Below are 21,618 nucleotides of genomic sequence, written 5' to 3'. Positions count from 1 at the left end.
CACAAGTAACAGTATTCAACAACCCAAAGACCCTGCACACTTCCTTGGGAGTAACTTGATCAAGCTCAGCCCAGATAACCAGACAATTTTAATTTTGCCCCAAGCTCTTCTATCTGCTCACTGCTTCTACTTTTCTAAATTTATCTCAACTTTTCCTCCCCCTCTCATGGACTATTTTCCCTTCTTTATTTTCTTCCTCCACTTAGTTCTCTGTCTCTCCTCCTAATTCTATCTGGTTTTAAATTTTCTGTTCCCAAATGTTCTATTCTAAAGCAAAGAACTACTGCATTTCTCCTCCAGTAGATGGAGCTATAGCACCAAATTTCTGCTTCATATCATGCTTTACTGTCCAAAAGTAAAACTGAAGATTTATTTAATGTTATTACCAAAAAAGGTTGGAAAAAATTAAAAATAGATATAATAACATTAAATTAATAAATATAAATATAAACAGATAATATAAATATCTTTTTAAAACCTGGTCAAAGCCCCTCAAACAGACAGAAATATGCACTCTGGTTTATACCATAGGACAGTGTCTTTTGTTGAACATCTCTTGTAATCTAATAATAGTTTGAAGTCTCCTTTCTGGCTCCTACCAATATCTTATTTAGTTATCATTTAGAGGATATATATTTTATAGCATAGTTTTAATATATGAGATTTATTAATGTTTAGGTAAATAAATATGTTATTGGAACAGGGATTTATAGATTTACTATAATTGTTTTATTTCACATAAATAATTGTTTTATTTTACTGTTGTTTATATACAATTGTACTCATTTGATTTAGTCTGATTCTATCTGTTATCTGTTATCTTTTATTCTGATTTTTATTAATTTGATGTTCCTGGTCATTGACCAAATAAACATTACTTAAACTTAAACCTTTCTGGCTCCACAGCTTGCTGACAGAAGCAGATGCTGGTCATACTGAATTTACTGATGAAGTATATCAAAATGAGAGTCGTTATCCTGGAGGAGAGTGGAAAGCAGCTGAAGAGAGTTATACAGATGTGGTAAGAGTTGCTTCTGATGATTTAGTAATTTTAAGTGCTGTAGGTTTTTTTTTTCCAGGTATAGGTGGCCTAGTGCAGGGTTCCTCAACCTTGGCAACTTTAAGATGGGTGGACTTCAACTCCCAGAATTCCCCAACTCTGGAATTTGAAGCCCACCGGTCTTAAAGTTGCCAAGGTTGAGGAACCCTGGCCTAGTGAGTGAATAAGAGACTCTGTGGAATAGGAGACTGCAACTAGATGAGGATCTGCCTGGTGTAAGCAGCAATTTCTCTCTAATCCCATAGAACCTCCCTAGGTATAATCTATAAAGCAAGTTCCACATAATACTAAACCATAATATGGTTTATTTATTTTGGCAGAGTGTGATCTCTCCATCGTGGCTTAACATGCTAAACACTGTTTAACCTCCTGTCTATACCCCTTCAGCCATGGAAGCTCTCCAGGTGACATTGGGACAATTTTTATCTCTCAGCCCAGACTTGTTTGCTGGATTATGTGGAGAAGAATCGGCGGAGAAAATGTTACCTTGAGCTCTTGGAGGGAAGACAGGATATACATTTAAGCTGTTGTTTTTATTATTATTTCTGTGTAAAATAGAATTTAAATTGCAACGTGCATGCAAACTAAAATGCACATCACTAAGTGCTGAAATGCATTGTGCATCCAGAGACCATATATGCACCCTTAAACAAGTTGCGCATAACTCTTTTGCTGGCTTACAATTCTGGCTTGTTTGCAATCCTAGTTTGCTGCTTCCAATTGTACAACAGGAGGAGTGAAATAAAAGAGAATAAGTGTGCAAGCACACTATTTTTTTCACCGTAAACCAGAATAAGCCAAGAATCTAAGCATATTGGTCTATGAAGACCAGTAGGAAAATAAAATGAAAATGAAATCTAAATACCCACTTGGTTTCATATTTATAAGACAGGCCTGTGCACCCTTGTAGTGGGTGAAGTACAGCCACTTTTGCATGGATACTCTGTATTCTTGGACTGCGAACACAAGCACTGGCAGGCCACAAATCTTGGCCAGTGAGGTCCGCTTCCTTGGCAGGCTATCATTGTGCAGACTTGAAATAAAATTTAAGACTTTTCTAACTGTGCTTCATTCTATGAAATTCCAGGCCAGCATCTCATATTGTAATGCATTAGCTGAAAGGCAACACAAATATTTAGCCTTAAACATTTACTTTTAAATAAATATGTCATGAAGAGAAGTATTTCGATTGACATTATCAAGGCAAATGAAATAAGTCACTTTGATCTGAACTGTAGCTTTGAAAGCAGTGCAGCAGACGTGTAAATGCATTTTGTCCTGTCATGGATGTTCCTAATTTCAAAAGAGTAACGTTGCTAGTCTGATGCATCAAACCCAGTCCATCGTGTTACAGCACTTCAAAAGTCTAAACATTTATTGTGATATACATTTGCAGAGTGGAGCCCCTTTCACATCTGACAATAAAATTAGTGGTCTTTCAGGGGCTGTATATTATGAGTTGAATGAATGTATATGAGATTATTACATGTAGGGGCATCTCCAAAGAGAGGGAGTCAAAAAAGTCAAGATGGTGGCCACACCCACACGATTCAAATCCTGCCCCTTTTTTACGTGCCTCATGTAAAAAAAATGGGGCAGAGCTTTGATCATGCAGTTGCAGCCACTATCTTGATTTTTTTTAAAAACCTCCCCCGAACATCCCTGATTATATGTACGTATAGAGTTCTGCTGCATGTGAACATAAGTTTCTCAGTATGCTTCTTTTTATGTTTCAAAGAACGGAGAAAAAGCCCCACCACCAGGTGAAATAACCTGTCCTCCTGGCTGGATGTGGGATGATGATGCTTGGATATATGACATCAACAGAGCAGTGGATGAAAAAGGTATTAGAATCAACAACCTGCTTTATATTTCAAATGTTAATGTAAAGAGTCTTATGGAAGTTGGCTTATCCTGAGATGAGAAAAATTTGGAAACGTTTAGGCAAGCTTGTAGGCTGGGGAATTCTGAGAGTTGAAGTCCACACATGTTAGAGTGGCCAGGTTGAGAAACACTGCTCTAGTTATTACCTACAAAGCCCTACGTGCCACAGGGCCAGGTTATTTGCAGAACATCAGTCTCCCATCATCTCTGTTCACCTCACCAGAACCAGCAGAGTTGGACTGCTCCAGGTCCCATCTGTTAGTGCCAATTTGTAGGACCTAGGAATCATGCCTTCCCTGTCCCTGTGCCTGGCCTGTGGAACAGCCTTCCCCCAGAGATCTAGAGGGCCCAACCCTGTTGGCATATCTTAAGCCATTAAAGATGTGGATGTTACCACAGGCCTTTGGGATGGGAGACTGAGCAAGCCCCATTGGTTGGGGGTTGTTTAATTACTGTTTTAGCGATGAAGTAGAATGTTATCTTTTTCAACCCCAGGTACATGGTGTATGTTGGAGGTTTTGTGTATTGTTTTATAAATTGTATTATTCCTTTGGTTTTCATCTCTGTGCGCTGCCTAGAGTCACCTTAGGTGGCTGTATAAATTGTGCAAATAAATAAATAAATACGTGAATAAATTTGTCAGAGTTACCTAGGAAATGTGCAAGACACAGGGATAAGCAATCCAGTGAGAGGAATTATAATACCAAAAGAATTTAATTGATGAGGACTGTATCATAATAAAACATTTAAACTTTAGGCTGCGAATCACAGATTTCAATAGCTACCCTACTGACTATGGAAGGAGAGTCCATTTTTCATGACCAATCCATATCTATTTCATCTGTGTTGTTTGAGGTTGGGAATATGGAATTACCATTCCTCCTGACAATAAACCAAGATCCTGGGGTGCAGCAGAAAAAATGTATCACACCCATCGAAGGCGAAGGTTGGTTCGAAAACGCAGAAAAGATCCAAACCAAACAAATGCATCAAAGGTAAGACTAAGAAATTGCAGCCAACAATTAGCATTTGTTGAAAAGAATGGAGGGGGCAGCATGTAGAAAACGGAAATCAGAAAATAAGATCTAATGATTTACAGAGCTGTTAACTCTATGCTTGGTCAAATTTGAATTGCGTTTTGTGATTGTCTTTTAGGAAACCACATTTTATGAGGATCAAGAAGGGTGGGAATTTGCATCTTTGATTGGGTGGAAGTTTCATTGGAAGCAACGTAGCTCGGATACATTCCGCCGCCGACGCTGGAGGAGGAAAATGGCTACCTCAGATACCCATGGGCCAGCTGCCATTTTTAAGCTTGAAGGAGCTCTTGTACGTAGGAATAGTTTCTCTCTCTCTCTCTCTCTCCCTCCCTCTCTCCCTTTCTCTCTCTCTCAGTATATATTGACTTAGTTGAGAAAAAATCCTATTTCCAGGAATATCTGGTCCATCAGGTCTCCATTGACAAGATTAATTTTAGGAATCCCTGTAGCTAAGAATTGATGCCTGAGTTTGTCTCCTCTGCTCTGCTCTGCTCTGCTCTGCTCTGCTCTGCTCTGCTCTGCTCTGCTCTCCCTTTTTCTTTTTATATTGTGTTTTTACTTGGCAAGCCTGATAACAAAGACCACACTGAACCTATGCTTTTAAGCTAAATGTTTTATAAACACTGAATAATTCTATACTCTTAGGGAGCAGATATTAGTATCGAAGATGGAGACCAGACTTCTGAGAAGTCCACAGATTCAGCAACACGTGTGTTTGGTGCAAACACTCCAATTGTTTCTTGCAACTTCGACAGTAAGTTAATTAAAATTGTTTATTCAAAGTGATGGTATTTGAATTGCCAGAGAATTCTTGGGTTTTCTCACAACTACTCTTTTTTTATTGTTGTTGTTGTTATATTTTTATCCCACCTGTTATATATACATACATACATACATACATACATATAAAAAAAAACTCAAGGAGACAAATATACCTAATATTCCTTTTAGAGTCATCCAGAAAAGAAAACTCTCTGATTCACAGGCCTGATGTAAGGTCTCCCAAAGTTCAAATATGGCCCTGAACTCACCCAAATCATTAACTCTGATCCATTACAGGTAGTTTCGCTTAACGACCACAATAGGGACCGGAAAATTGGTTGTAAAGCAGGGCAGTCGTTAAGTGAGTCACCACATGACCAGACCTGATTTTACAACCATTTTTACGATGGTCATTAAGTGAATCACCATGATTGTTAAGTGAATCCAGCTTCCCCAATGTTCTTTGCCAGAATTTGCTTAACAACCACATTTCACTTAATGACCACAATGATTCACTTAAACCGTTATAAAAAAGGTCACAAATTGCATGGTGATGTGATGATTTGCGACAGTCGTAAGTGCAAGTATAGGTCATAAAGCACTTTTTCCAAGGCTGTCGTAACTTCGAACTGTTGCTAAATGAACGGTCATTAAGCGAGGACTACCTGTAATGTCATTCAGTCCTCAGTGGTCAGTCTATTCCTTGGGTTAATAGAAATTTATTGCTCCACTTTAGCTTGTGGCATAATTTGTAAGGCTAGTCATGTGGGATATACCTATATTTTGGACTAGATTCCTTGACTAGTCCTTGACTGATCAAATAAATTGAAATTAACCTTTCTTGATTATTTCTATCAGTGTATATTTCAAAATATATGCTGATAGAAATAATCAAGAAACGTTAATTTCAATTTATTTGATCAGTCAAAGAATCTAGTCCAAAATATAGGTATATCCTAAATGACTAGTCTTACACTTATTAATATTTTACTACACTTCCATTCCATCTTGGATCCTATTCACAGAAGTGGTCCTAGCTTGCTATTTTTTTCAACACTCTGGTAACTTAGGACATCATGTGGGATTTTGGAGGCAGACAATGTCTATATGAGGAATAACACACGTATTAGCTGTCCTCACATGTTTTCCCGAATGCCAGATGATGACATAGCATACCGTTGGACTAGATTGGTGCATTTATTTGTGACAATAACAAATGAAGAGAATGACTGAAATTTCCAGCAATCTTCAGCCTAACTGAACAATGAAAACAGCAGCCTTTAACTTGTATTTCTATTCAGTTAATGAAGACCAACAGTATGCTAAACAATGAATAGAAATTGGAAATTATTGACAACTATAGCATACAAAATAGAGATGGGGGATGACTGTGGAGACTGATACCAACATAGAATAAAGAGGTTAGTGAGAAGGAGCAAAAATAAGTTTATAGAAACTGAGTTCTAGTCCTGCTTTAGGCACGAAGCCAGCTGGGTGACCTTGAGCCAGTCGCGCTCTCTCAGCCCTAGGAAGGAGGCAAGGGCAAACCACTTCCAAAATCTTGCCAAGAAAACTGCAGGACTTGCCCAGGTAGTTGCCAGGAGTCAACACTGACTCACAGGCACACACACAAAACAAAAGTTGTTTCATTTACACTGACTTGTGTTTTTGTTGCTGTTTTAGGAGTGTTTAGTTACCACCTTCGATGTTACATCTATCAGGCAAGAAACCTTATGGCTTTGGACAAAGACAGTTTTTCAGGTACACAGAATGGAAGCCAGGGAGTTATTAAATTCAAAGAAGTTGTATCTTTTTCTGGTATTTTTCTATAGCAAATAACTTAATCAGTAATGGTAATAGTTTGAGCATCTCTCCTTCAGAATGTTATGACTAGTCAAAGACTTGGCTAATTATTTAATAGTGACATCTATTCATGAAAATATTTATAACCCACTGTATATCAGAAGAACTCTGGTCAGTCAGTTCAAACAATAAAACAAAGAATAGAATAAAAAACAATTTAAATAAAAAAAGCAACCTGTGCAAGGTCTTTACTTTATGGAAATGGAAGCAACATTGTATATAACTCTACTACTTCAGTCAAGAAGAACAGCTGTCATGTCTCTGCATGTGATATTGCTCCCAATGGGAAGATGTAAAGGAGAAACCTCCCATTAATGGATATTAATACTCAATCAGATTAATATTCAGTTTATTCCTTCAAATATCATGGTCCAATGCTTTATGGACACCATGACTAACAGAGTGCCACCATGCTTGAGCTTTGGGGCTCTTCTGCTTTTCTTCCTCGTTAACACTGTCCAGGCTCTTCTCCTCGATACCTAGCCTCCAGTCTTTCCTTTCATAGGGCTTTGCCTCATTTTGCCTCTCTTTCCCAGGGCATATTCTGATATTTTGTCCTGTTGAAGGACCAGAAGAGCTCAGGCAATGCCCAGCAAAAGATTTAATTAATAGTAGTCAGAACCTCTTCTGATTACCCAATGTTCTGCAGTCTCCAAGCTGCTGAGTTGTCTCTGCCAGGAGCGTCACTTGGAATACATTTAGGACAGAGAAATAAAACATCAGCAGAATCACAAGGGGAGTTAAGCTGTAATCAGGAGAATTTTGCTGCATCTTATGCAACATCTTTTTCTTTTATTTGGAAGATTTTAAATTGTAAGATGCATTCTGTGGTAGTTTTGAACCTGTTTGGTTTTGGTTCAGTATATAAAATGCCACAACATAGGAAATGTGGAATGTATTACATTCTGCTTAATCTAAAATCCTGCGTAGGTTGTGATAATCGCAGCTTTAAGATTCTTCATTAGTTTTTAAAAGCTATAATCACACAGTCCTTTTTCAAATGTCCAGTTAGTTTTCATTTAAAAATTGCACTCTATTTCCCACACACAGAGATAAATCATGGCACCATGAACATTTTCCGGGGGGAATTATACTATTGGAAAGAAAGAATTGCCCAGATAAACTTGAGCCCACTGAGGCCTTTATTGAGTCTTTCTAATGATCCAGAAAAAGTTAAATAAAAGTATGTATAGCACTGCCATTAGATCTCTTGCATAAGGGAGCCAGGAGAGATGACTTCTCAGTAACCTTTGAATGATACTGGGTCAGGGCAATTTGTATTGGAAATAACACCCCCCACGCACATCAGAAACCTTCTTCAGAGGCCCCTCGTGATTTTAGAGGTTTTTTTAAAATAGTAAGCCTAAAACTTTGTAATCATTTGCCTCTAGTTCAGAAGAAAGGGAAGGCTGTAAATAACTAAATTTTGGATTCATGCTAGATCAGTACAGTATGTTATGTGGAGTTGTTTCAGCTGCAAAGGGAAGAGCTCTTTGTGGGCTGTTGGATGTCATTCCCATGCAAATATATGAAAGAATGGTTGTATGCATGACAGTAATCTGAAAAGCAAATGTTGTGATAATGATAAATGTAAATCTCAAGTCTCCTTATATTTATTCTTGAAGTAGGATTCCTACAATGCCCTACATGCTGCCTTCCTTATTCAGCTGAGAGTAAGCTCAGATCATTCATACATTTCACATTTGTAACCAGCATTATTTCTGTACTGATGGTTTTGTGGTGTTTTCTAAAAATGCCTCTATGCCCTAAAAGGATTAAGAATGGTAACTTTGATGATTTTGCAAAGATTTGTGAAGGAGAGAGATGCAGATTTTCCACTGGACTGCTAATCCAATGATAGTAAACATATGTGATTTAGTAGCCTGAGAACCAATGTGGACCTTAAATTAAATGCATTCTCCTGAGGCTAAACAGGCAAGGAATAACACAATTGTGAGGGCAAACAAGAGTGGGTGGGAAGTTGCCTAAACCCTCCTACAGTCATTATTTCTTTCCTTCAAACAACTTTTATACCATCTCTTTTCATAGTTCCCATGTTATATATGCTTTGGATTCATTATTTCAGGGAAAGCAACTTCCTTCAAGCTGACAGCCACTTTTTAAAAACTTATTTTGGCCTCCAAGAACTAGAGGTCATGATCAGGTCACCTGAGCCCTAAGGCACCGATTTTGTCCCTTAACCCCAAAAATAAAAAATCCCAGGAATTGGGATGCTCTGGGGTCCACAGAAGGAGTGCTTTGTGGTCACAAATGGCCCAGGAACTGTATATTGGTACCTTGCATACTATTACCTTTCATAGCAGTGAGTATGAAGTGGTTAAGGAGCCAGAAAGCTTTTAAGGATGGGAACCTTCTCTCTTTTCCACTCAGATCTGGGAACTGTGCATTGAAGCAGTAGCCAAAAGGTGCCCTTTACATTTCAGGGGCAAAGGCAGTGGTAGGTGGGACAATGATGCAAATGGGTAGGTCTACATCTCCGAGACCATTTTCCTGGAGTCCTTGTTGGGAAATAGGGCTGGAGGTTCTTTGTCTTAAACTAATTTAAGAGATTTCACACACTTTCTTTTCTGTTTCCTGCCTAACATTGTGGGGAAGTGCACCACTGACGTTTGGGAAACACAGAGGGGACTCTGGAGGTTGCAAAAAACGGGGGGAGCAAAGAGCCCTTCGATCACAGCTTGCCGATGTCTGGTGCATTGTATGTGGGATGGGTGCAGCATGGCTCTCGCTGTTCTTAGTGCAGCTTTGTGGTTCAGTTAATAACGCTTAAGTGCCGTAACTTGCCACACTGGATCAGTACTAATATTCTATTATAACTTATCTGAAGGTACATTTTGTAGTCATACTTGTTTATTCTTTGTATGGGCCTCTTTCTGAGCACTCAGATCATCTTATGACAACTGAGTAACATCAGTTAGTATCCTTATGGCTTTAATACAGTACTGAAGCTGAAAGGGATGGGTAAGGCTACAGTGAGATAGTGGAGCAAACGGTCTGGATGCTGAGTGACTCGTAGTCATAGTTCCTCCATCTCTAAGTAGCATTGGGAAAGATCCTTGCTTGAATGCTGGAAGACTGCTGCTACTCAGGGTCCCTAATATTGAATGTATGGTCCAGAGGGAGGTGCTCATGTATATAAAAGCATCCAACTGAATTTGTGACTGAACTTCTATTCAGTCATTTCAGGCATATCGCTCATCCTCATGCCCCTTCCATCTTACAGTATTTCACGAAATAATGCTAAACAAAGCAAAGCAAGCAATAACACGTCAAAAGATGACAACCACAGTTGGGAAATCATAATAAAATACTTTTAAGTAGTGTGCTAGTCGTTAGTATTTTGAATAGAATCACTACAGCTTTGTTCCCCAATTGCTGTAAGCAATGTAGAAGACTTCTTAATCTTGTTGTTGTGTTTTCTGATCAAAAATCTGATTTGTGTTTTGGCTACAATTTTAAGTTCAAAAGTAAAGTATTTTTAAAGGTTTAGTGCAGGGAACAGACCCTGTATTCCAGTTATATGATGGTACATTTCCTGCCACTTTGAGGTTGGAAATGGCACAAAACTGTAATGTAACTCTTAAAATAGCTCAAACACAATTTCATCTACTCAAAAATTTTAAAAAGCGAATAGAAACTGCTAGCTTTGTCTATTTGTGTTATTTGATCCTTCCTGTCATTGTCTCTCTAACTCCATAATGTTACCCACTGTGGATTACTGTGAATCAGTACCAAGTTAGGGCTGCTTTTGTGATATGGAGGATTGTTAATTAAAGCAAAGAGAGAGAGACTCGAAAGATGGAAAAACACAATTCTAAATACTGTATGTGTACGTCGGTATTCTCTTCCTGTGCTCTTTCAGATCCATATGCTCATGTTTCATTCCTCCATCGAAGCAAAACAACTGAGATTATCCATTCAACACTGAACCCAACCTGGGATCAAACTATCATATTTGATGAAATTGAAATCTATGGTGATCCCCAGATGGTAGCACAAAACCCTCCTCGGGTGGTTGTTGAACTTTTTGACAACGACCAAGTGGTAGGTACCAGCCTTTTATGTCTCATTTTAGTTTAATAATGTCAGATATATGATAATTTTATTATTTTGGATTTCAGGGCAAAGATGAGTTTCTTGGAAGAACTTCTTGCTCTCCAATGGTAAAACTGAACCCAGATATTGATTTCAATCCAAAACTTCTTTGGTATCCAGTTATGAATGAGGGCAAGGCTTGTGGAGATGTTCTTTTAGCTGCTGAGCTTATACTGAGTGAAAAGGTAATGTAAAACAAAGTGACTTATTTTGGACTTATGGTACTTTGATGAGATGATATCTGTGTTTGGACTTACTATAAATTATAGAAACATGCATCTGTATCTTTAAACAGGGTGGCACCAATCTCCCAATTCTTCCTTCTCAACGAGCACCAAATCTTTATATGGTACCACAAGGAATTAGACCTGTTGTTCAACTTACTGCAATTGAGGTATTATGATTGTTGCTTATTTGTTATCCAAGGTCACATGGTAATAAGGCATTCAGGCATATTTGCTTACACAAGGCCAAGTGCTAGCATAAAATCTTAGTATACTTGTAATGTACAATAAAGAGCTGCCATGAAGAATTTAGGCAACTAACTCCCAAAAAATCCGGACGATGTTTTATTTTCTTTGTGCAGTGTTCTGGTCCAATGTCAAATACATGGAGATTCAGTGTAATTATAAAAAGCTTTAGTGATGAATTTAAAAATCCTTCATTCAAATTCATCATGAACTTGGCCTCAAATTAATCATTGTGTCTCAATCTTGCATCAGAGGGCTATCGTGAACCTCCAAGAGACTATGTCAGTGAACTAATCCGAGCAGTTTCAAAATATGTTATGTAAATGCAGTATATTATGAAATGCACTTGGATTTATAAGTAATGTAGCATTACATTAGTGGCTCCTCCAGTTTCCTGACCCCATTCCTACTCTAGCTAATCATTATTCCTGAACTCAGCTTCTGTCAGAAGTGATTTCTACAGTATCCAGTGTGCTACCAAATGGCATATTCCTGTTAAACAACGTAATAATGGATTATATACTATTGAATATCCATTATTTGAGAATGCCAGGGCAATAGGTATCCTGGGAATTAAAACAACATCCTGGAAAAAGGCAATGACAAAGCACATACGCATGCCAAAAAAATACTCATGTCAATAGGGGTTCAAGCTTGATTTGAAGAATACTTGACCTTTACGGGTTTTTTTGGAACTATTAGAGATGTCCAGACTCATCACATAGGGCTAATCAGGAAGTATATTGATCCACATTTTGAAATCAGCCAACCTGATTCACATGTAACTGAACTAGTGTGCAGATAGGAATATAACATCATCATCATCATCCAGAGCTCCTGGAGTTTCCTTCACCATCACCCTCAAGAATTTGATAGATGATTAGTTGATTTTGCACCCACTTATTCATTCCATAGCTAGAGTGGCTGATTTTCACTTTATGAATATTCATATGAACCAGGAGTTTTTCTGACAGTGGAGATTGCACTGTTATTGGTGCAAGCCTTGGTTGTCCCATGCCTAGATTACTGTAATTTCTTCTTAGCAGGTCTTCCTGATTCTTCTCTCCATCCCATGACCTTAGTTCAGAAGAGCACTATTGTAGCACAGGGCTCTTCATTGGCTCCCTATTAAAACTCCCTCCAGCCATAAACTCCCCAGTATCTGTCTGCCCTTGTATATTTGTGTATGCCTTCAAGTCAGTGTTGACTCCTGGCAACTGCCTGGACAAGTCCTTGCAGTTTTCTTAACAAGGTTTTTTTGAAAGTGGGTTGCCCTGGCCTGCCCTTCCTAGGGCTGAGAGAGAGGGACTGGCCCAAGGTCACCCAGCTGGCTTCGTGCCCAAGGTGGGTCTAGAACTCACAGTCTCATGGTTTCTAGCCTGATGCCTTAACCATTACACCCAACTGGCTCTCTGCCCTTATTTCTTTCTAAATCCTGTTGATTCTTTACATTCCTCAAGGCCTCTTTTTGGATGTTTGCTCCAGGTCATGATCTACAGATTCTGGGCCTTTATGGATCTAGCTCCATAATTCTGGAATTGGCTCCTTTCCTCCCTTTGTATCTGGAAATTTGAGGGTGTTTAAAAGGAGTTTAGAGAAGTTTTTTATTTTATAAGTGGGTTCTGTAGGGATGGTTGCACTACACTACTAATATTTAGCTGACAGTTCTAATTAATACCTGTTTTAAATTATTATTGATGTAAATACATTTGGTCCTTTCCGAGGACATTGTTTAAGTGTACTATTGTTGTGTTGGTCATTTTAGTGTTAATATTTGTTTACTGGGTTCTGAGCTAATTGTATTGATTTACAATTATTGTGGTTTGGTTTGGTTTCGTATCACACCTTGGTAAACACCTATACAGTAATATGTATTGTTGTTGTTATTCAAATGTTTGTACTATAATGAAGAAAAATGAAGACTTAAGTTCTCCTGAACCAAATGCAGATTAATGTGAAAATAGAATGGAACAGATTTCTGAATTAAAAGATTTATGTACAAACTTGTATGATACAGATGGAAAATAGACTGATCGTCACATGATGTTATGTAACATAAATGTAAAGCAAATGGAATATTTTGGTCAATAAGAAAAACATGTGGCACAACACCTGATTAAAATGTGATGTCCCCCTCCCCCACTTCATGAGTACGTTTTTAAATTAATTTTGCAGCAGATTATGTTTTTCTTCATAACATGATGTTTTGGGGTCTGTTGCTTCATTTGTTTCAACAGATCCTTGCCTGGGGATTACGGAACATGAAAAACTACCAAATGGCTTCTGTGACTTCTCCCAGCCTCATTATAGAATGTGGAGGTGAAATGGTAGAATCTGTAGTGATCAAAAACTTGAAGAGGACGCCCAATTTTCCTGGATCTGTTCTCTTCATGAAAGTGGTATGCTACTGCAAAGACCTTATAGCAAAACTGTATTGCACATTTTGAGTATATATTGATCATGAAGGAGAAAATAGAACAAATATGTATGTTGATACATATATTTACCCTGGAAATTGCCAAGAGCAGAAATTTAAGCATTCTGAACTATTTCTGTCTTTAACTGAGAACAGCTTCAGTTGCAGTATGGTTGTACCTCTGCATCCTCATTCAGAAGCAGATGGGAAGACATATGAGATGGAGTGTTGAATTCATATAGCACAGATATCATTATTATAAATGTATGCAGATGCAAATCACCAAGTGGGTATATTGCAGAAAGTCAAGCAATATCCAGTAGATCTCCCTTCCCTGCTAAACGCTTGATCTGTTTACATGCACCACTATCTCAAAAGCATTAACTTCTGTATCCCTTCTTCCCTGGACATAAGACGAAGCAAAAATCACAACATACTCTCCCATCTCTATATAAAACTGTATTATTTTGTTGACTTAATGGAATTGAGGCAGCAAAATGGATTGAAGTAATTTGTTTCTGATTTAGCTATTTCTTCTAAGAACGAAACTAGGAGACATAAGAGGTCTGTGATTGGATTCCCCAGGGTTGTCCATTTTGACTTTAGAATGTGGACGTTGATTTTCACCAGAGAGGGGAACTAAAACTAAAATCTCCACATTGTTCTCCCAATCTATCTATAAATGTCTTCCTCAGGGGATTAAAAAAAAAGTCAAGATGGCAGCTGCAACTATGTCATCAAAGCCCCACCCCTTTTTATATGTGTTGACATACATGAAAAAAAGGGGTACTGTAGTTTTAATTATCTAGGCTTTTCCTCCTCCCTGCCACAGATGCCCCTGTGTTATATGTATTTTTGTAATTGGTTTTAAATGTAAGCAATAGTAAATATTTTGTTTGTTTTTACTAGCTGTTGCCCAAAGAAGAATTGTACACTCCATCACTAGTTCTTAAAGTGATAGATCACAGGCAGTTTGGCCGTAAACCTATCGTGGGGCAATGTACCATTGATTTGCTGGAGAATTATCGCTGTGATCCTTATGCTACTAAAGAAGACATTGCACCCCAGATGAAAGGTAGAGTTCCCATAAAAATAGACATTTTTCATCAACTGTTCTCCCAGTCTTGCTACTATTAAGATGGTCTGTTGACAACATTGTTACACAAACCCCCTTGAAATAAATCAACACAACTAAACTTTGGTGATACTTCAATACTTTTATGAAGCTACATTATTAATTACGTATTTTTGATATGTTTAGGTTGTCAGTGCTTGGCAAACTGGGGAAAAATCAGTATTATTCATTGAGAAAGAATGTTCAAAATGAAGCCACAGCATGAATAACCATTAACAGTCATGGCTTTGAACGTATAACAAGGATGAGTGAGGTTGCTTTTATTGCTCCTACTATAATTTGGTCTGATTTTTTAAATTCTAGCATATAAAGTTCTGCATTTAACTTCATTAAAGGGAAGTCTCAAACAGAATGTTGCAGTGGGGGCTCAAATACAGACCATCCATTCCACTCTCTTGCCCCACAAGTTTTCTGATTGTTCCTGAGCAACTGAATGTGCTTCCTTTCACCTATAAGATTATGGGGTTCCCCCAAGCTTGGTGATACTTCCATCTTGTAAGAATGGGGTATTTTGACTATACAAGCAACTGCACTTAGAGTTTGAATATAGAAAACATTCTCTGGTCTAAAATAAACACTGATTTATAAATTTATATCCTGTCTTTTGGGTAGCCAGCTCCCTGAGCAATTTGGCAGTTAACTCCCCAAAATACAATTCATTTAGAACAGTGTTTTTCAAACTTGGCAACTTTAAGATGTGTGGACTTCAACTCCCAGAATTCTGGGAGTTGAAATCCACTCATCTTGAAGTTGCCATGCCATGCCCCCCCATGCCATGCTGGCTGGGGAATTCTGGGAGTTGAAATCCACTCATCTTGAAGTTGCCATGCTTGAAAAATACTGATTTAGAAGAAGGAAGGATAGTTTCTTCCAGTTTTAGGCATCACTAGCCCAGTTCTCTAGATTCTTCCATCCAGTGGAAGAAAATAGGAGAGCAAAGAATTAAGCAAAATAAAAGCTGGAATTATGACTCCCAAACTAATTATAAATCTGCCTCTCATGTTTCTTGGCTTAATGAAATGTTTTATCTGCAGTTAGTATTCTAGCAGCTGCACCTCGGCGAGATGTAGTAATAGAAGTGGAAGATACACAACCCTTATTAACAACTCAGGTAAACTTCTTATGTACATTCATTCTTCCATGGTTGGGTTCATTTGGGGTTTTTTTTGGCATGCATACAGATTTTATCTGTAAAAGTTGTTGGAGGCTAATGTGTTCTCTCTAGCCGGTGTGTGTGTTAATCACTCTGTTGTCTTCTGTGTGTAAATCAGGTTTTTTGTATGTGTAAATCAGGTTTCCCAACTTGGTGCTCTTCAGGTGTGTTGGATTTCTCCAGTCATGATGATGATCATCTGATGGCGTCTTATTGGAACTGAAGACCAACACATTTGGAGGTCATCAGCTAGGGAGGGCTGATGTCAATTATTGTCTGTCTTCTGTGTGTCTGCAGTTCCTGAACTGTTGGCCAATAGTTTTAGATCATATCTGCTCTTCAGTGAATCGACTGATAAATTGAACTGGCAGTTGGAAGGCTTATCTTCTAAAATCACCTAAAATATTTATTAAATTTGGCTAAATGTGGGAGCGCTCCCCCTGTCAGATACCATTGGAAAAAAATGACAGCTGCATGACAAAATGAATATTTGTGTGAAATGCCACAGCATAAATTTGAAATGGACATGGATGTTCAACATTCAAGCATATTTCCTATCAATATCCTCCATATTGTTTTCTGTAAAATAATCACTGTTTGACTACAGTTAGATAGATAGTTCCTAGACTGATCACAGACAAATATGAGACTAAACACCAATGCTAAAGGGATTATTTTAGCTTGTACAGCTAAATGATGAAAATATTTGACATTAGATATTTAATTCAGAAACATCAACATTTTAATTTGGTGATTTATTTATTTTCTTTCTGTAATTGCAGGGGTTTAAAACCATGTTCATCTTGCTTTAAGAATTCCTCTCTCTATCCCATTCAGTCTTTGCTACAGGGAACTGCCCTTTAACTATATTCTGTGGAAAGAGCCAATCATATTGTTACTCTAAATGCCCCAAGTTATAACAGAATTAATTTTAGAGCTATGTTTTCTTGCAGCTAATCCATTTCTCTATTGTAGCATTTAGTCTCATTCACTACAGCAATTGGAAGAGATTGGTCATTGATATTATTAAGAAATATCGGGCATTACTTCATTGTGTGTGCTTATGACTGCTACTGTTTATTGCTAACTTTGCATTACCAGAGCATATGTTACCAGAATTATGACTGAAAGCAAAGAGGTTATATTTCCTAGTTATTCTTCTGGAGACTCTAAGCAGCAAACATCTTAAGAATATTTTTCTCTATAGGAGATTCCAAAAATGTAAGATAATTTAAAGGCTAAATAGCTCATCTATAGAGATAAACTCAAATATTTTCTTGTGGAAATTTTTAGAAAAAAAGCCAGACATAGCTCCCTATAAAAAGAATGTGGATCTTTGGCTCCTACCTTTTGTCTTTTAGCCAAATGAATCAGATGTTTGCACATGTTACAAACAGCATAAGAAGATGCTAAGTTCAACTCCTGGCTTCTCCAACTATAAGGATTCCAGGAGAGCAGCTGAAAAGATTCCTACTTAAGGCTCTGTTCAGCCACTACCAGTCAGAACAGTAACACTGGACTACAAGGATCCCTAGTCCAACTCAATGTAAAGCAATTAAATATGCCAAAGTGACTTCAGGAATTGACTGTAGAATGGCATCTACATTCTAAATGCTTAGATTAATGTATTACAGGATACCTGAAATAAATAATGACAAGATAGTAAGGTATAGTGCCTTCTTTAAATGAAATAAGGATCACTTTAAGGCATTTCAAGAAAGCATAATAGATGATTTATAAATCTTTTAAAGGCCAACATACATTCCTGAGTTGCTTTTGGTGGAAACCATTGATACAAATCTGCAACAGAAGGTGCTGCATAATCTTTGCACTATATTTCCAGCAATTGTTATGATTGGAACTTTTCTAGATTTGCAGCTTCAGACACAAGGCAGATTGACAGATAATTATCATTAATAGTTACATTTTTATATATAGAATATTTTGACTGGTATCTAGCCATGAAGACTTGGAATTAAGACATGGAATTCCATGTTCATGGTAAAGGTATTTAAAAGCCAAGGGATGCTTAAATCTCATTTCATATATTTGTTTGGAGCTGAATGTTCCTTTAAAGATGCAACGTTCCAGTTTTTACTGGAACAGAATGGATATGCAGATCTCAGACTAGTGTAACAGATGCAGAGCTTTCACAAACTACATTCCAATTTCTAGTGCTTAAGCAGTATGTCAGCTGCACTCAGCAAAATGGCTTCAACAACAGTACATGTATGTATAGTTGAAAAAAAATGCATGGGGATTATTCACCTTAGATGCTTTTATCATTAAGCTTTCATGCCTCTTTTCAATATTCTGCACAGGAAGGTTTTGGAGAAAAATAAAAGTTCCAGTTTGATGCAAAATTGAGAAACATTTCCATTGTCACAGTTGAGGCAACTGCGAACTACACCTTTTACTGTGAATGGGAGAAGTTGCATTCATACAGATGTGTTGCCACTAACATGTGTCATCTGATTTGCATGCTAATACTAAAACACTATGTGTGCATACTCAGAAATGAGTCCAGTGAATTCAGAGGGATAGACCCGCATCTAAATGGACATAGAATTGCAGTCTATTAAAACAAAATTGTATGGCTTGATATAACAGATCTTTTTTCTACCATTGGAGAACAAAATATGGTACTGATCATTTTTGTACATGGTTTCTCCAAAACCTCAGATCACTAAGTGTATAATACGTTGTTGGAGGATCTTTTGGTGCACACACTGATTGCTTATGGGTTCTATCATCAACTGGGTTCCTACCTAGAAATTGTATTTTGCTGTGGAAGCCTGTTCAAAGACTTCTGCAGAATAATCCAAGAAAATAGTAGTTTTCAGGAATAACTATAAGGAATAATTTACAGAATATCCTTCTTTTGTTAAAAGCTGTAAAGCTCAGCTCAACCTTCCTCATAGAGGTTTTGCTGTAGTGGAAAACTGGAGGAAGGAAAGGCAAGATATAAACATACAGACATACATACATACAGGTAGCCCCTGGGTTAAGAACACCCAATTTAAGGACGACCCATAGTTAAGAACGGAGCCTATTGTAGCAAAATTTGAGTTAAATACATGATGGTTCGAGTTCATTACACAATACTACTTATACAGTATTATACAATAACACTGCTCTGGCTTATGTATAAATGCAACTTAAGGACAGACCTTGCAAATGGAACTTGTTCTTAAACTGGGGACTACCTGTACTGTATATTTTATCAGATACTGGGGACATAAAGGAGTGTTGACCTGTTAGCTTCATGACCTGCTTATAAGCTTCCCACACTGGACAAAGATATCTAGCTGTAAGACAGCTAAAGCAAATAGTCATGTTGTGTTGGTAGAAATGGGAAACAAATTCATGTATAAATATTTCCAATTTATAACATCAAATTAAACATAGGAAGTTGCCTATATTAGCTGCCCCAAACATGATTGACCTAACACAGTGTTGTTTATTCCAGTTGTTCCCATTCTTAGATTCCCCCATCCCTGATATGTCAGGGCAGCCATTCATAGAATTGCCATCTACCAGTCTATAGAGTCTGGCAGAATTTCAGCCAACTTTCCTCAAGATCTTCTATCACTAATCCCTAAAAATCATTCTAGGTATTCATTTGATACTCTAGGACGTAGGTCAATATTCATTTCCTAAGGTAAAAGACATTATAGTCTTCATCTCTAAAAATACATTTTTTAAAAAAGTTGGTGCCTTAATAATAACACCTGTCCAAGGGGTTAGAAAGCAGAACTTTGGGGCAATCATGTAGAGGATTTCTACTATGAAAAGGAACTGGAGAATTTCTGCTGGTGGAGAATACATCCAGGGCTACATGGGACACTTTTCCACCTGCGGCAGAAAGCAAAATGGCACCCACTTCCTGTCCACGTAGAAAAGTTCAGTTGTTCTTCATCATTGCCCATGGGACAGAGTGCCTGCCTTGTCTGAAGGCAGCAGACAAGTTTAAGGGCATGGGGCAAGCTGCTTAGGACATCGCCCTCTTCTCTAACTCTTTGCGTTGACCTTAGAGCCACCTGGGCTGGCAGGATTACAGGGTATAGAGAGAGGAAACTTATACAATCATCTGCAGTGTAACAATACTGCCCCAACATGATTATTTTTTGGTAAATATTTAGGGGAAAAAATTGCAAATATAATCTGGTTTTACAAATTTAAGAAACGTTTAAATTACCAGTTAATCTTGTTTCCAAATAAAGTTGTATAATGGTTTTCTTAAAAGATAAACTATCTTACCTGTAACAACACAGAAAAATACAAGTACTATACACTGAGAATATGTGTTAAATTGCAGATTTCATACAGTATTAAAATAATAAAGCAAAATAGGTCTTGTTATGCATTCTTATCTGGAAATAAATCTTGTCAAATTCAGTGGGATGCAATTCATAGAATTTTACTGTATATTGTTCAAAAAGGTTGTTGTAGGACTAAGCATAGTCAGAAGGACAAAATAATGCAAGCTGTTTGGAATTCCTGTGACGCATGACATACAATGTCTGTGAAATTAAAAATAAGCAGTATATGATCATTATGCTCCTAATTCTTCTCCTCTTTCAGAGAAATAGACTATTGATCTAGTCTTAATTATTTGATGTTCCTAAATAAATCAATCAATCCTCTGATTCTTGGGATAATCCAGATGTGTCCTGGTGATAATTTCAAGACATGATTTTTTTTTATCCTTTTCTATTTATCATCATTTGACAAGACTTATGGAATTGTTAAATTATAACAAGTCTGGTGGATCTGAATAAACCTATTCCACTTCACTAATTAATACACGGACAATGTTCAGAGACAAATAAAAACATATTATCTGAAAATATATCCATAAAATCACATTTTATCTTCTATAATGTTTATCTGTTGTACAAAATAGAAATGTTTGGTTCAGTTTTAATCATTCTGCTTTGGTTTCCCCCACCGACCCACCCCTGGATGTGTTTCCATGAGCAGCTCACAGAAAAGGTAATTGAATCAAATCTCTGTGGTTTGAGTTATCGATACTATTTTTTGCATGCATGAATTTAATATGCATTACTTAATTGAAAAAAGCTGTTGTGGTCCCTTCATTTGGGAAATAGCTTTACATGTACAAAGAAATTAGAACTTCTTGGTGAAAAATACTGGGTTAACTGAATACGACCCTACAATGTATCCTATTGTATAATGTTGGTGCATTTTATTAAGTTTTATTTTTCACAAAGAAGCTTCAAACCTTAACCCTAATTCTCTACCTCTTTGACCTGGCAGAGGTTTACATCACAGAAGAGAGGGAGAAAACATTTTGGGTGTGGCTTAAGGAACTGTAATCTAATATAGCAGGAAGACACCAAATTGGGGAAAGTACATGTACGGTATAGCTAAAATAATTATCCTAGAAATTGTGATTGCTCCCTTCTAATTTTTTTTATTTGTTATTGACCATCTTTAGGAAGAAGAAATTGTGGACTGGTGGAGCAAATTTTATGCTTCCATAGGAGATACTGAAAAATGTGGACAGTACATTCAGAAAGGATATGATACATTAAAGGTATTTATTCCAGTGAATTTTATGGATGTGCCTTTGCTGCTGAGTTTAAAATAGCAATGTTTAAAAATAACTAGGTTTTAGATCAGTACATTTTTTGGCCCAATTCATCCTTTTTAGAAAAAAAAAAAAATGTAGTAGGGGCCTTATCTCTAAATGATA

At 37.3% G+C, this 21,618-nt stretch overlaps 1 protein-coding gene across 3 annotated transcripts in view; it reads left to right on the top strand.

Annotated features, from left to right (window-relative positions):
- The window catches only part of MYOF (myoferlin), a 103,626-nt gene that overhangs the window by 65,500 nt on the left and 16,508 nt on the right, over nucleotides 1–21,618 (top strand). For all 3 annotated transcript variants that reach the window (XR_015793560.1, XM_007431764.3, XM_025168908.2), the window contains 14 exons: nucleotides 907–1,021; nucleotides 2,799–2,904; nucleotides 3,800–3,939; nucleotides 4,100–4,273; nucleotides 4,630–4,738; nucleotides 6,430–6,507; nucleotides 10,493–10,674; nucleotides 10,752–10,910; nucleotides 11,021–11,119; nucleotides 13,433–13,594; nucleotides 14,521–14,686; nucleotides 15,781–15,857; nucleotides 20,883–20,894; nucleotides 21,361–21,459. Coding sequence is in view for 2 of the 3 variants with exons in the window: in XM_007431764.3 (XP_007431826.1) it covers nucleotides 907–1,021; nucleotides 2,799–2,904; nucleotides 3,800–3,939; nucleotides 4,100–4,273; nucleotides 4,630–4,738; nucleotides 6,430–6,507; nucleotides 10,493–10,674; nucleotides 10,752–10,910; nucleotides 11,021–11,119; nucleotides 13,433–13,594; nucleotides 14,521–14,686; nucleotides 15,781–15,857; nucleotides 20,883–20,894; nucleotides 21,361–21,459 (1,678 nt within the window). In the remaining variant the exon portion in view is untranslated. The remainder of the gene's footprint in view (nucleotides 1–906; nucleotides 1,022–2,798; nucleotides 2,905–3,799; nucleotides 3,940–4,099; nucleotides 4,274–4,629; nucleotides 4,739–6,429; nucleotides 6,508–10,492; nucleotides 10,675–10,751; nucleotides 10,911–11,020; nucleotides 11,120–13,432; nucleotides 13,595–14,520; nucleotides 14,687–15,780; nucleotides 15,858–20,882; nucleotides 20,895–21,360; nucleotides 21,460–21,618) is intronic.

This window comes from Python bivittatus, unplaced genomic scaffold (assembly GCF_059951505.1).
Source record: "Python bivittatus isolate LINGU-HERP-01145 unplaced genomic scaffold, Pbiv_v1 ctg000780_np1212, whole genome shotgun sequence".
Lineage (NCBI taxonomy): Eukaryota > Metazoa > Chordata > Lepidosauria > Squamata > Pythonidae > Python > Python bivittatus.
The sequence above is the reverse complement of the archived record's forward strand: the minus strand, read 5'-3'. Positions and strand labels throughout refer to the sequence as shown.